Source organism: Mytilus edulis, chromosome 13, assembly GCF_963676685.1.
Source record: "Mytilus edulis chromosome 13, xbMytEdul2.2, whole genome shotgun sequence".
Taxonomy (NCBI): domain Eukaryota; kingdom Metazoa; phylum Mollusca; class Bivalvia; order Mytilida; family Mytilidae; genus Mytilus; species Mytilus edulis.
In genome coordinates, this window is record NC_092356.1 from 69348140 (window position 1) to 69364599 (window position 16460).

Consider the following 16460-nt stretch of genomic DNA (forward strand, 5'->3'; position numbering starts at 1 on the left):
GTGAATAGATGGATTTAAAGGAGTATTATAATGAAACAGCAGCCCACCAAACAAACAAAAAACAAAAAAATAACACCTAGAGGTCAACATATCATGGTATAAATTAATACATAAGTTAATACATGAGTGTGTACAGTACATGTACCTGTATGTCAAGTTCTAAATTGCCGAGTCTTTCATTTTAAAAGCCGTAAAAGTTATCAACAGTACGTAATCACTTTTTTTTTTTAGATGTTTCTCACTTAGACCACACACAAAGAGATGTATTTATGATTTACATGATTTTATTTACGAAAACAATATCACCAATTTTTAGGTAGCTTTTTACAAGCAATATTTACACATCTGAAAAACGTCGCCGGTAATTTGCAGCGATAACGTCGAAAAGTCTGCTAGGGACGTCGTACGCAAAGGAGTTCTGATTTAATTTGAAAACGAGTGCATGGACCCCTATTTTTTAAAACAGCAATTTGTTTCATTTTGCAAGGAGATTGTGTGACCCAAATTTTATAAAACTGTAAATAGCGCAATTTTTTTAATTTTGATAAACATGCAGCAAAAAATGACGTTTTTCCCTCTATTCATGAACATTTGATAAATATAGAGTTATTTCGAAATAAAAATTGCATTATTTTTAATGATACTTATAAAATACCGAAAATACCGATTATTTAACAAAAACCATTTTGTGTTTATCTTTTAAAACAAAAAAGTTATGTCTTTCTTTCGAAAAAGAAAATACGGCCACAAATCTGAATTTTGAGCAAATATACAAAATTTCGACCTCATTTTACTCAAAAAGTAGCACATGAAGGTATATTTTTTATTACATATTTGATTTAATGAGGTAAAAAATAGCCTATATGCAAATTTTCATCAACTTGTAAATACAGGTTCAAAACTGTATCGTATGCCCTTAATGGCTAACGTTGAGGTTGCAGAAAAATGATAAAAATGACATTTTCAGAAACACCGTTTTATTTCGATATTTACTGGATTAAAAAAATACCACTTTGAGCATCTGGTCCGCAATGCCAAGCAAGGCTTGAATACTTGTATAGTTATTCGTGTACGGCTTTTATTTTTTCCTTATTATCACTTATCACAGCTTCAAATTGAACCCGATCTTTTTAATTTACGACGAAGAATGTTTGCTCCAAAAATTTTATAACATTGCCTACCTTTTTAAAAAAATTGCTCAGCTTCAATTTTCTCTAAAACGAGCACGGTGATCTTTGTTTTATTTTGTATTTTATTTTATAACTCGCAAAGGCCTACAATATATTTCAAAACTATAAAAATAAGTAGCCAGAAACTTCGCTATTAGATAAGATGGTGCCCAAAATTTGAGCTATATATACAATTGAATATTTAACGACAAGTTTATAGAAAGTTATATACTATCAGTTACTATTTACACGTGGTGGCGTGACGTACTGTAACCGAATCGAGTACACCCAAAACATAGTTGAAGCATGAACTTGTGTATTACCTTTGAAATATGTGTTAATAATTATAATATATATACGATAATGCTACTACCTATATTTACTTTGTATATGTAATACATTTGTATAAGTTCAAATGACTTGAAATCATATAGTTTAATATATACATGTAAGATAATTTCTATACTCATTCTGTCATCTGTAATTATAATATACTATAAATATGTGATGCTCCTGTAGCGCAGTCACTGCGTCTGAGTTTGATTAATAAAGTTTAAGTTAGCGTCCATTCTTTCTATATCGGACACATTATTTTGTCTATTTTATAGCGTTGAGGTTATTTCCCTTGCGGGTTAAATAACTAAAAGATTTTCATTCAAATGCAATTATCGGATTAGTAATACTTATTGTGTACCCAAAGGCGTCTATTAAAAGTTTCTTCTTTTAAAAGTGTGAATTGAAATCACACGTTATTTGAAAAAGTAAATAATATCTCGACGTGAAAAGGCCGGGTCAAGACGGTTTCTAAATCTAACACAGAGTGAAGGAATATGTGATAACTTGGACGGATAGAAATATATTCGACAAACGTTTGAAACAAAATAATTCATCTATTTTTGTATATGGATTAATGTGACGCGTGTTTCTTTCGCAGTTTTTGAGAAAATGGAGCGTTCAAAAATAATGGAACTTGGACGACAGGCAGTTCCTAGTACGTTAAGACAAAAATGGAAAAAGAAGATTGAAAAACAACCTTGTTGTGGCGAGGAGACAGAACTGTGTTCGTGTAAAATAAGGAAGCTTAAGCTCGTCCTCGAGGCATTCCAACATGCTTTCTCGTCTAAGAGAAGAGTTATCGTCGATAAAATTCTGGGTTCTGACATCCTTGAGAAAAATAATAACACTATCAAAAGAAAAAAGAGTATAAAAGGGACAATTGCTCCGTGTGTAAACAAAACTACTCCAAAGGAGGAAGTTCCAGACACAGATCTAAGTTCCCCAATGATACACAGACCCAAACTGGATCCCGACACGGAGCGATGCTTCAGACGTACATTAATTGTATCTGTTGGTATTCTAACATTTCTAGTTTTTGTGCTGGCTTATTCTATTGAACAAAGACTAAGATGATGTTAACATTTATGTTTTCCATGTAAATAAGTTCTAACGTTTTGACTTGTTTTCCTTTTTTGACATTACAAGTACTTAAGATTTAAAGCTTGTATAGTTTAACTAGTTTATACTTAAATTTAACAATGTGGCACATCTAAATGTCAGAATGCGATTTTGTATGACTCCTTTCTAAATTGCTTTTGGCATAAAACACCCGACCATAATGAAACATTGGATAAAGTCAACGTGATATTGTTTCTGATTGTATATAGTTCACGAACTTATTGTTTTGTACTGAACAATATTTGTATGTATCATGTTATTTATCACTGTTTATAACAACAGATATTCAATAATTAAGTCATAAAGTTTTGTGTTTTGTATACAGGGAATTAATTTGTTGTTGTTTGTTATAAAGACTAATCTGCTTAAACAGGCTAACAAAAGAGCTACTGTTGGCCTAAATTTCTAACTTGAACGATTTTCACTGTAAGTTATATGATAAGAAAAAGGAGATGTGGTATGATTGCCAATGAACTATAAAGGGATCGAATGGCCTACAAGTATAAAAAAAGGAGATATGATACATGTATGTTTGTTAGTGAGATATTCATCAAAGTCCTAGTGTGTACAGTTATGGTTATAAATTATAAACCCCTAAATGTTTTGCCCCTTTAATATTTAATGTTTAACATTAGCCCTGTTTGATGTGGCGGTTTCTTACAGCTTCTTCGTTTGGGAGGGGGGATCTAGAGTTTCCTTCAATGACCTTATCATCCTGGTGGAATCCAATTGATATCACTGAATCATGTCTACCCAATAAGTTGTACATATATAAGTATATAGATATAAGAAGATGTGATAGGAGTGCCAATGAGACAACACTCCATCCATGTCACAATTTATAAAAGTAAACTTTGGCCATAATATGTCAAAGTAAGGTCTTCAACACGGAGCCTTAGCTCACACCGAACAGCAAGCTATAAAGCGCCCCAAAATTACGAATGTAAAACCATTCAAATGGGAAAACCAACGGCCTAATCTATATTAAAAAAATAGGAAACGAGAAACACTTATGAATCACATCAACAAACGACAACACCGAACAGCAAGCTATAAAGCGCCCCAAAATTACGAATGTAAAACCATTCAAATGGGAAAACCAACGGCCTAATCTATATTAAAAAAATAGGAAACGAGAAACACTTATGAATCACATCAACAAACGACAACTACTGTACATCAGATTCCTGACTTAGGACAGGTGCTAATTGTAGCGAGTTAAACGTTTTAATGGTACCAAACCTTCACAGCTCCTATATGTTATACATAGTACATGTTTTAGTAAGAGCCGTCCAAACTTATCTTCAATCTTATACATTGTACCTAGCTAGAGGCTGTTATCTCAATGTATCAAATTGTTAACGACTTTTTTAAAATTGTTTGCTTGTTGTCATTTACAGTCTTTTATTGGTCTCAAATAACCCAGATATTAACAACTCTAGGTCACCATACGGCCTTCAACAATGAGCATAGTCAGCTAGAAAAGGCCCCGAAATTACAGTGTTAAACAATTCAAATGAGAAAAACTAACGGCCTAAAAAAATAAAATGAACGAAAAACAGGCACATATATACAGAATGTTGCGGGATTAAACATGTTAGCGGGATCCCAACCCTCCCCCTAATCTGGGGTAGTGGTGTCACAGTACAACATAAGAACTAACTAAAAATCAGTTGAAAAAGGCTTAACTCATTAGATGGATAAAAATGCAAAAACTACAAATACAGGTGGACGTAGACGGGTACTTGTACATCCCAACAACAAAAAGACAATTAGTACAGATCTGAGAGTACTCGCAGTTATTGACAGTTAGTTCAAAGCACTAACAACAAGTGAAAAAAATCATGCATCTAAGACTAAACAGTTCTTTATAGTCCTAAATGTATATGAAATATCTGCCACTGAACGTCAAGTAAAATACAACTAATCAATTAAATGAACAATCCTGCTGACATATTATTAAATTTGGAGTACATGTGCATATCAAATTGCCACTGTTAAGCAACCATAATGGGATTCCTATAAATGTATGAGTCATGGGGAAGACTTTTATATATATCAATTCCTCTAATATGATCTTTTTACTTATAATATTTATAAAAAGTTATCAAAGGTACCAGGATTGTAAACGCCAGACGCGCGTTTTGTCTATATAAGACTCATCAGTGACGCTCAGATCAAAATAGTTAAAAAGCCAAATAAGTACGAAGTTGAAGAGCATTGAGGACCCAAAATTCCAAAAAACGTTGTGCCAAACACAAGTGTGACCCACAACCCGCAACCTGCAAAATAGCACATCCCAATTGAAGTGATGTTCTAATATTTATTTAACTGATCGTGGCAGTTAAGGCAGCTTCATGAGCTTGGTTGAATGGTTGAAGGATGTTTTACATTTATCGCATCACTTAATCAATCAACAGACACTGACACACTGAGTGAGCTATTCACCATAATATAAATAGCAAATGTGACTTTTCAGTCAACCATAAATACCTTTCAATAATTAATTAATAAATGCCTAGCAACATCAATAAACAATCAACAATCCATGAAAAAAAGATAGTATAGTAAACATCTATGGAAGTGTCAACAAAGTAGAGTGTGGTCAAATTACAGGTAAGTACAATTATCATACAAAGTAGGAAATATCAGAACGTTGTTTACTTATCAAAAATTGAATCCAAATACATCTTCTTGTTTATCCTTATTGGAATTAAAATATACAAAATATCATGTACGTGATTGAATTTAAATATTTTACCTGTGGAACAGAGTCCAAATATAGAACATGATTTAAATTATATATTATTAGTTACATAGTGCGCTAGTGACCTAATACGGTATATATATATAGGGTCAGTAAATTCCATATGAGGTGAGAGCGAAGCTCGAATCCCCATATGGAATTTATTGACCCCATATATACCGTATTACGTCACTAGTACACTATGTTACGAATTTATCTTACCGACTATCTTAACGTGTGAAATTAAGACTAGTCATTCTCAAAATGAGCAAGTCTTCAATACTGTTAGCACTAAGAAATACTTCCATTGATCCTACAAAAACAGATGCCAACAATAACGACTTGTAAGGTTTAAATGAATTTATTTCAATCTTAATCATCAATTTCTTCGTCTGTTGGAACTTTTAAGATTTTTTCTCAGTACCGTTTTGTTTTTTATAAAGGGACATAACACCATTACTAACCGTGTATGAAATAAGCCCCGCCCCCTTCTTACCTAATAAGGAATATAAAGGGACGTAACTCCACTACTAACCGTGTATGAGATAAGCCGTTTATTAAACATAACAGTTGAAAGACATTATCAAGATTATCAAACCACTTGTATAAAAACATTATTAGATCACCAGTTCATTCAAGCAAGGAAGAAAAATATTATAATTTATCTTACCTCCTATACATTTCCAGGAATATGATTGGTTAAAAGCGTCCGCGTGCAAACCGTGTATATTTGATATTAGGTTAGTAGGGAGGCGCGGCTTATCTCATACACGGTTAGTAGTGGATCCCAGTTACGTCCCTTTATATTCTTAAAAATCCAACGATACCTTGAAATACTGTATTTTAAAAACTAATAACTATGATTTTAGAGTATTTTAAACATGATGAATAAAACTTAAGTAAAATTATTTAAAAATGTTTCGTAAAAAATATTTACTTTACATACATCTAAAACTTCACACATACATACATCTAAAACTTCACACATATATGTGAAAATATTTACATTAAGATATTGCGGGGGGGGGGGGGGGGGGGGGGAATCAACTGATATGTATAATTTAAATAAACTCAATGAATTAAAATAACTGTCCACGGTAAAAATTTAAGTAAACAAATTATGTCGCATGAAAATAGTTAAAAATTATGTAAATAATTTACGTCGCATAAAAAACTTATGAATACTTTTACATAAAAACGGTTTATTCCTTGAATGCCAACATCCTTTGATCTACCGACAATTTACATGTAAATTTATTTTGGCATAGGAATAGATGTAAGTAGTTATATCACAACAAAAGTGCATGCTTATCAAAACAATCATACAAATTAAACAGATAGGTAAATTGCAGGTACAATGTAGCTAAATCTAATTCCTGTTTGTCAAGTTGTTGAAAATCATTTGTTGCTGTTACTGCTTGAACAAATATGGATTTTTGTAAAATGAAACCGTAAAAAAGTGTTGCATCACAGGGTCAACATAAGCATATTGAGAGAAATTCCAGTTTGCACAAATTCTACAATAGCCTCATAGGACTTTTTTTTACTATATATGTGAGTGCTGTAATTTACTTAAGGAATGACTGTAATGTTTTTTTTTGTCTATGAAAAAATAGCATAAAAAAGTGGTGCACACTGAATAACGCGCGTAGCGGGTAATTCAACAGTGTGCACCACATTTTTTATGTTATTTCGAATAAAATCAATAATGGAAATGGGGAATATGTCAAAGTGACAACAACCCGAACAAAGAGCAAACAACAATATATAGTTGTATGTAGCTTGTGAGACCCGTTTATTTAGATAAGTCCATGTTGACTCGTCTGTTTCATGAAAACAAATTGGCGACATAAAGTCGTGCTTTTTTTCTGAGACTATGTAGGAATTCCATACACTAAATCTGTTGGACGTGTACTGCATGTGCTCTTATAATTTGACTTTTTAATGGGGAGGGGGCGAGAATGAAATTTAAAAAAAAATGGGCAGGATTGTGAACTAAAATAAAAAATTGAAACATTTTGCCAAAAAATGCAGAACTTCTACAGATGGTTTCAACTTCTTAGGTGTTTCTGTTACACCACCGTCCCAGGTTAGAGGGAGGTCGAATTCTTACAAACGTGTGTTACGCCAAAACATAATGTACGTATTTGTCCCAAATAAGGATCTTGTAATTCAGTGGTTGTAGTTTGTTAATAATCGTCATGTTTGTCTTTAGTCATGTCGTTGATAATTTGATACGGAAAAAAATGCTTCAAAGATTGAAAAAAGTATGACAAAACAGAAAATGACCAGCAGCTTATATAAAAAAAAAAAGAAGATTTGGTATGATTGCCAATGAGACAACTCTCCACAAGAGACCAAAATGATACATAAATTAACAACTATAGGTCACCGTACGGCCTTCAACATGAGCAAAGCACATACCGCATAGTCAGCTATAAAAGACCCCGAAATGACAATGTAAAACAATTCAAACGAAAAATCTAACGGCCTTATTTATATATATAAAAAAAATGAACGAAAAACAAATATGTAACACATAAACAAACGACAACCACTGAATTACAGGCTCCTGACTTGGGACAGGCAAATATATACATAATGTGGCGGGGTTAATTACCCCATTTCAAGGTCAGAATAAGTCAATGTAATGTTATCGACTACAGATACAGAGATCTACATATCCGAAGTTTCAAAACTTGCATTTATTTTCAGGAAAGTAAAACTATATTTCGATGGGTTGCCAGGCTAGCCAGGCTAGTAGAGATGTTGAATTTGCTTGTAGGGCGCCATATGCTGATGAACAGTCTCAATATTCACTGAAAGCTGCATATACTGACGGTCAAGAAGCTGCTGTGCAACAAGATGATACAAAAAAAGAAAACAGTCAAAATGACACTACTGCTAGTGGATAGAAAAAATAACCATATTGCTCCTGGACAGAAAATGACCGAACATTTAATCTAGCCATTCAGATAAAACTAAAATGGACAAAGATTTGATTCATGGAGTATTCACAATGACGATTGCACAATGACACCCACGGAAAACAACTAAATAAATGGAAATAATGATAAACCAATAAATTATATAAAAGTGATGAAAATCATGGTTATAATTGTAATCTTCCTTGATAAAAAGTTTTCTATTAAAGCTGTCACAACTTTACAGTTATGGAAAAAATAAACAAACACCTAAACAGAACAGCAACACATAAACGAAAGGTCGGAGTTAACTTTCTAACGAAGGCTTTTACTAAGACTTTTAAGAAAATATATACTAATGTTTTACAGTCTTATCGGGGCCTTTTATAGCTGACTATGCGGTATGGGCTTTCCTCATTGTTGAAGGCCGTACGGTGACCTATAGTTGTTAATGTCTGTGTCATTTTGGTCTCTTGTGGACAGTTGTCTCATTGGCAATCATACCACATCTTCTTTTTTATAATAATATGTTTTTTGATTTGTGTATGAAATTGTTTTTGGCTTTGAACGAACTTCCAGTAACTTCGAGTATTCTGATATCTATTCTTTTTGTCTTTATTTTGTGTGTTTGTTGATTCTGTGCTTTGTTTTTGGTTTGATATGATAAGTCCTTTCCAACTGATTCTTAAAGATGATGATGGTGGGAGTTTTTAGCGACATTGACTGGATATACACCCCTCATACGGTCTTAAAGTTTGTTCTTGTGTTTTGCTCTTATGTATATACCAATTGATGTCTAAAGTTGGGAAGGATTGGACGCCAGCACAAATGTTGAAAACACCACGGTCGGGCACCTGTAAATCTCTGGTTGTCGTTTGTTGCTGTATACAATGTATCATATGTATTTCGTTTATTGTTTCGTACATAAATCAGGCCATGATTTGTCTTGTTTGAAATATTTCACATTTTTCATGTCAGGGCTTTTCATAGTTGACTTAAAACATACGGGTTTTCTAACTGGCGCCGATTGGACATTGAGAAAACCCGAATTATATGTACAACAACATGTTTACCAAACAAGCAATGTTCTTGTGATTTAAAACAGTATACTGCCAATAATATACAAGATATTTCAAATTCCATGAACAAAAATGGCGTTTTATATAGAAAACGAGTTCGGTGACCAAATTTTTATTGACTAATTTTAAAGTTTTTGTTAACCTTAACTTGACTGAAAAGGTTTTATCTAACCTAAACTGAAGAATTTTGTACTGCATTATTCGTAATATCTGTCCAAAGATGCTCATCCTAGCTGTCTTTTTTACTCAAAACTCCTGTCCTGCCTTTTTTTTCATAGTTCATCCTAGCCGGTCTAAAAATCAAATAGTAGCTCCCTTATTTTAGTTGATTTTGTGCTTTTGCAAATCTATTATTATATATACCTTCTCCGTACATGTCGCATATCATATATTTTGTACGTTATAATTATTTAGAGAATTGGATGCTAATGGCAAAGGATTAGTTCCGGTAAGGGCCGAATTTTGGCCTCAAATTTCAGGTTCATCTGATGAAAGATGTTTTTCTTGTTGTATGTTTACTGTAATATCTAGTTTGTATCATGATGCTATCTACATGCATGAACAATGCATTTACTTTCAGATCATCACGGAAATTTGACTTCACATCTGCGAATATGGGAGGCTGCTGGGCATGCCAAGGAATTGACAGAGAAGTCGGTCCTGTACATTACGACTTGGATTCTAATTGTTCTGATGCCCAATCTCGTCGGTCAACGGGAGCAGAGTATATGTCAGACCAGGAAGCAGCTGTGCCTACAGATCGTCAGAACAACACCAATACAGAACATGGTGTAGGATAGCAGTACGACGTTGGAATACACAAAAAAAAAAACCAAACAACGATGTACCAATCACCTGCATAAATTTTCAGAGATGTATCGAAATTATATGTAGAAATAATAAAAATATCAAATGGATGATTGGACAAATGGGAATCGGAGACAATTTCATTTGGACTGTATAGTCAATTAAAGATTTTGTTTACTGGTTTTAATTTCAATTTTTTGTAACTGTTAACATTTATAAATGTTATACATGTTATATTCGATGTAGTTGGTATTAAAATATTTTGTAGATATAAATTATTAAGCATATTAGCGTATATTTGGTATAACTTTAAACGATTATTACACGTATAAGTGTAACAGAAAGGGCTAGTCAAAAATGCGTTAACAAACCGTTCTAATTATATATGAAATGTCTAAATTGCCCTCAACCTGCAAATGACGAACACACATATGAAAAACAATTGTAACCTTCATACAGTTATATAACTTCCATGGTTCACTACCCTTAATATCATTTATGTTCATGTTTTATTGCAACTAGAATGTAAGGGTTGTTAATGCTCGTTTATTTTGAATAATAGTAGACAAAAGTGCTCCATGAGTCCGCCTTTTCAATTAAAATCCGCAACATGCGCACGAAAAAATACTTTAAGAAAAACAGTAGCAATTTATCAATTTGTGGGTCCTGTTGCGACGATAGAAGTGTTCAACGACCATGACTGGCTGTACTGCCTTGCTCGGTCCTGTTATTGTGATGGTCAGTCCTAATACAGGGCTGGTGATTTTTAAAAAGACTTTTAAAGCCCATTCGAATCAACCGTTACACAATCAATAACATTTTGGACAAATAATGTACGTTATCGGATTTGCCACTTTTATTTAAACTTTGGGCATTCATTTGACAATATAATAAGCGTTTTCAAAAAATCGTTAAGTGCATATTATTGATCATTATTTGAAAGGGACAGCACCTTCATATCAATATCAGAAGAAAAAAATTCTCAACAGCATTAGTACACATTTTACTTTCAAACTTGACATTTGTTTTATTGCACAACAGTATTAAAACCAGGAGATGTGGTATAATTTCCAATGAAACAACTATCCACCAAGGTTCAATGAAGTGGACGTAAGAAACTATAGGCAATCGTACGGTCTTCAACAATGAGAAAACAAAATACCGTAGAGTCGGCTATACAGGTACCGAAATAAATAATATGAAATAATTCAATTGAGAATACTAGCGTAGTTCGTAAGAGCTCCGGAAGGGTAAGCAGTTCCTGCTCCACATGTGGTTACCGTCATGTTGCTCTCAAGTGCTCCGGAAGGGCAAGCAGATCCTGCTCAACATGTGGTTACCGTCATGTTGCTCTCAAGTGCTCCGGAAGGGTAAGCAGTTCCTGCTCCACATGTGGTTACCGCCATGTTGATCATGCTAGTTCAAACACTGCAAACCTACAAATCTAATACAGTAGGTCACTTTCGAGATAAGGGGAAGGGATTGTAGTAACGATATTAAAAATATATGCGCTAGCATCTATGAAACGGATATTCCGTAACAGTCATCCAACTCGTGATGGCGCCTGTAAAAAGTAAAACATAAGAACGAACTATAAAATCAGTTGAAAAGGGCTTAACTCATTAGATCGATACAAGACAGAAATACACCTAACAAACAAACAGAAACCAGACGTGATGCTCAAGACAGCCATAGTAACATAATAAAACATCACTAGAAAGACATTTTAATTATACAAAATTAATGGGAACTTTTAAGCATCTTCACCCGTTGAAAGTTGGATGCGTTCTGATTGTTATTCTATCATAAGTTACATGAACTTAAATATAATACATCAGTGACAACTGTAGATAAAAAAAAACTTTTAAAGTTATTTCTAGCATAATTATGTCTATGTAATAAAAAAGAATAAACGTAAATTATTGAAGTTGGAGGAAAACAAAAAATAAATAACTGATTTGAAAAACTGTGAAGGGGAGAGCTTTAAAATGACCTGTCCCCAAGTACCTGTGATTTACGTTGCCCATTTTGCTCATTATTCTTAAGTTTCCATCCAGATCTTCATCCGCGACATTAAAAAGAGGGCATGCAGATAAGATGTAGGACTTTAAAGAGGACTAAAGACACCAGAGGTACATTCAAACTCATACTTCGAAAATAAATTGACAACGCCATGGCTAAAAACGAAAAAGACAAGCAGACAAAAAATAGGACACAAGACACAACATATATAGAAAACTAAAGACTAAGCAACACAACCCCCACCGAAAACTGGGGCTGATATCAGATGCTCCGTAAGGGAAAGCAGATCCTGCTCCACATTTTGCACCCGTAGCGTTGCTCATGTTAATACAAACACGGTTAATAGTCTAATTCGGTACGTCACATTTGTGAAAAGGGAACAGAATTGTAGTCACGACATTATGGACATATCCGATATCATCTGTGAAACGGATATTTCATACAGTCAACCAACTCGTAATGGCGTCCGTAAAATTTACGAAGGGATGATTTAAACTTGACTATTTGTAACTCATGGTTTAATACCTTCTTTGTGAGCAGTAACCCTTTTTCAAGGAAATCTTGATAGGACATACAAGCCCGGTAATATTGTTTCAATAGGGATATATATGTGCAGGCGTTGCTGGAATGTTGCTACATAAAAATGGAAAGTTCACAATTGGGAAGCTGTAATCATCTCTTATGTCTTAAAGTTTTGTTTTCAACCGACCCTTATATTGTCAATTATCTAGATGTTATTCAAGATATGAGGCATACTTAACTGTATCTGTTGTTTCCTTTAACTCTAATTCGATGGGATAGATGCGTTCAACATACGCACCAAATTTTGAATTATTAATTGAGAGAACATCATCTAAATAGCAGAAAGTTTACGAATATTTTTAACTTCTTGTTTTCCTTCCTAAGTAGTTCTCGTATGAAGTCAGTCTCATAAGAATAAAGAAGAGGGGCACAATTGGTTTCATTAGGAATGGCTATAATTGAAAAAGACGCCATCCAAACGTAATGCATATATTACCAACTCTGTCAACTTGTCTTTTAGTTTTGCATTGTTTGGAATGGGGAATAGTAAAGTGTACATGGTGTAGAAAGTCAAATGTTTTAATACTTTTACCAGACGAAATTAGTCCTAGATTGTACCAAAAAGATCTTTGGGTTTTGCTTAGTAGCAACAACATAGTCTAGTTGCTTCACGTCAGCTCTGTAATAGACAGTTTTACTATATCTTTGAAGCCCGGCTTGCTGATAAAATTGATGTATATAATTTAGAAAGTGGTTCGTCGATCACTTGCATTTGGAAGCCCTAGCAAAACACAACGGTTGTTTGTAAGGGCACTTATATATATATACTAGTAGTAGTAACCCGTGATTGTGCAGTGTTATTGCCGATTGATTGTGTTAATTTGAATGAATGTTTTGGATGTAGTGAAATGGATTGTTCTGAAAGATTTAAGTGTGTTATCTCCAGGGTGTTTTAATGATTGATTATACAATGTGCAATTTGAAATGTCTTGTCAATCCCGTAATATCAAATCTCTAAATCAGGAACTTGCTCTGAACTATTACTATTTTTATTTGATCAAATTGTTCCATACTGTGTATGACAAAAAAAGGTATCTAATAACCCTGCAACCTACCCTACAGATCAAATGTGATAGTGCACAAACAGTTTAGATGTAAAAAAAAAAAAAGTATGCCTTGTATAAGATAGAGTGGTTAGTGCGGAGTTGCAGATGTCATAAATCACCACTGCCGTAGACACCCAAGAGAAAAAAAAATGAAACCGTGGTGCACAACTACAAACACTTCAAAGAGAACAGTGTACATTAAATTTGTTTTAGAAGTTTCACTTCAATACATAATCCTGCTAACATGTTTAACCCCGCCACATTATGTTTATATGTGCCTGTCCCAAGTCAGGAGCCTGCAATTCAGTGGTTGTCGTTTGTTGCTGTGTTATAATATTAATATATACATATTTGGTTTTCGTTCATTTTTTGTACGTTAATTAGGCCGTTAATTTTCTCGTTTTTATTGTTTTACATTTGTCATTTCGGGGCCTTTTATAGCTTACCATGCGGTATGGGCTTTGCTCGCTGTTGAAGGCCGTACGGTGACCTATAATTGTTAATTTGTGTCATTTGGTCTCTTGTGAAGAGTTGTCTCGTTGGCAAATACACCAAATCTTCTTTTTCTTTTTTTTATATATATATAAGAGTTGTTTGAACCTACAAATATTACAGACGGACGGACGGATATGTAAAATATTATATATGGCCGGTTCGCTGGTGGAGGTATAAAAAGATGGCAAATATATGTTACATTATTAAAACAAAGAACAGTCTGAAGTTTAATTTAAAACTTCCTTGTACACTATATTTTGTGTTGTGTATTTCTCATTGACGAAGGAATCTTTGTTAGGAAGTATTGTTAATGAATGAAAAGAGCGGACTCTAGATAGGGCAACATATAATTGTCCATGTGAGAAAACTGGCTCTGTGAGGTCTAAACCAATATGATCTAATGTTTGTCCCTGAGACTTATTGATTGTAATTCCAAAGGCTGGTCTAATAGGAAATTGTCGGCGTTTTAGGTCGAAGGGAAGTCCAGGATCTGATGGAATGATTGTAATCCTGGGTAAAAATACAGTATTGCCAGAATGTTGTCCAGTGAGAATTTTAGCCTCTATTATTCTGGTGCCTAAGTTAAGCACACATAGTCGTGTTCCATTAAGTAATCCCTCGGTAGGATTTAAATTGCGCAAAAGTATTATGGGCGCTTTTTTCTTTAAGTACAATTTGTGTGGAGGTGTTCCAGACGGTGTTAACGAATTCAGAAATTCAGTTGGATAATGACCTTGCTGGTCTTCATCTGCAACTGCATCAGCACTGAGATAAATTTTGGTGTTTGATGGTGTAGCAGGAAATTGATCCATGACTAAGGTGTTAATTTTGTCCACATTTTCATTTTTAGTAGTTAATATTGCTGTTCCCAAATAACTATTATCAGGATCTACCCTTTTCAAATTTGGATATACACTATCTATCAATTTTTGGAGTCCATTATCATTTGGCTCAATACATATATATCTTGGTAACTCAATGGTAGATTGTCCATCATCCAAAATTTGCTGTGTTCCATTGCCTATACGAAGAAGAAAGTTTTCAAATGCTTCATCAGAAAATGAGTTATTTGTGCGAACACGCATATTGATAGTTAAATGCAATGTTTGTATATTCTGCCATAAGAATGACCTCTTTAGGTTACTTTCGACAATGTCGGCTTGCCTCCCATGCCTTATAACCGGAAGAATCTGTCTAAAGTCACCGCCTAACATAACAATTTTGCCTCCAAATGGATCATTACATTCCATAATATCACAGAAAGTTCTGTGAACACACTCAATAACATGTTTATGGACCATTGGAGCCTCGTCCCAAATAATAATTGATGCGGTACGGATTGATTCTGCTAATATACTTTGCTTGCTTATATTACATGTACTTGTTTCTAGTATTGGGATAGGTATTTTAAATGTGGAATGAGCTGTCCTCCCTCCACTTTGGGCACTTATATATATATATGACGTTTATGTATCCAATGCAGTGATGGGAGATCCAGTTTTTCATCTCTGGTAGGAATCCTAAAGGAACGCAGAACAGACCTCTATGATTATTCAGGAGTTCTCTTTGGTAAATGTCGTGGGGGTATATGTTGAGTTTTCAAGTGAATCTTCAATGCCTAATATATTTATCAAGCAGTTAATTTGTGTAATGAGTTTTACACACACAAACGATGTTGTGTGGTGCTTTATCTGTGGGGACAACAGCATATATTTGTCATGGAGGTAGGACAAGTGTTTTGCAACATTTTGGGTCATGATCTGACCAATGATTTCAAAGTTGTCTGAAACAAGTTGAAATAAGTGTCCAAAAGGTAGCGAAAAGGCATTTCCCTAGTGAACGCCACTATTAGAAAAATGGAGTATAGGTAGCATATCCATAACATTTCATAACATGATTTGTGAAATGAACACAGACTTTTAATATACATGTATTTTAAGTTGCCCCGGAAGAAAAATTATTTCTTACTCGGTGCATGGTGTCCGTGTTACACTTCATTTAACCTAGTTCCTTTACAACCGGCCCAAAAAGCAGTTTGATCTTTTACCACTAAATATTTATTTCACATTTTTAAATATAAATCTTTGTTAACTGATAACGATTTGCCTCAAACACCTGTCTTTCTAAAAAAAATA

The 16460-nt window shown here is 33.9% G+C and overlaps 1 protein-coding gene and 1 long non-coding RNA gene across 2 annotated transcripts; one reads left to right on the plus strand and one right to left on the minus strand.

The window, feature by feature from the left end:
- The first annotated feature begins 5113 nt into the window (after positions 1 to 5113).
- On the plus strand, positions 5114 to 8476 carry LOC139501329 (uncharacterized). Its single transcript, XR_011658520.1, has 2 exons — positions 5114 to 5240; positions 8086 to 8476. It is a non-coding gene; the product is annotated as an uncharacterized lncRNA (long non-coding RNA).
- Positions 8477 to 14552: 6076 nt separating this feature from the next.
- LOC139500516 (ATP-dependent DNA helicase PIF1-like) lies at positions 14553 to 15626 on the minus strand. The gene has a single exon (XM_071289261.1). It carries the CDS (start codon positions 15624 to 15626, stop codon positions 14553 to 14555), a length of 1074 nt encoding a protein of 357 aa, XP_071145362.1.
- Between the last annotated feature and the right edge of the window lie 834 nt (positions 15627 to 16460).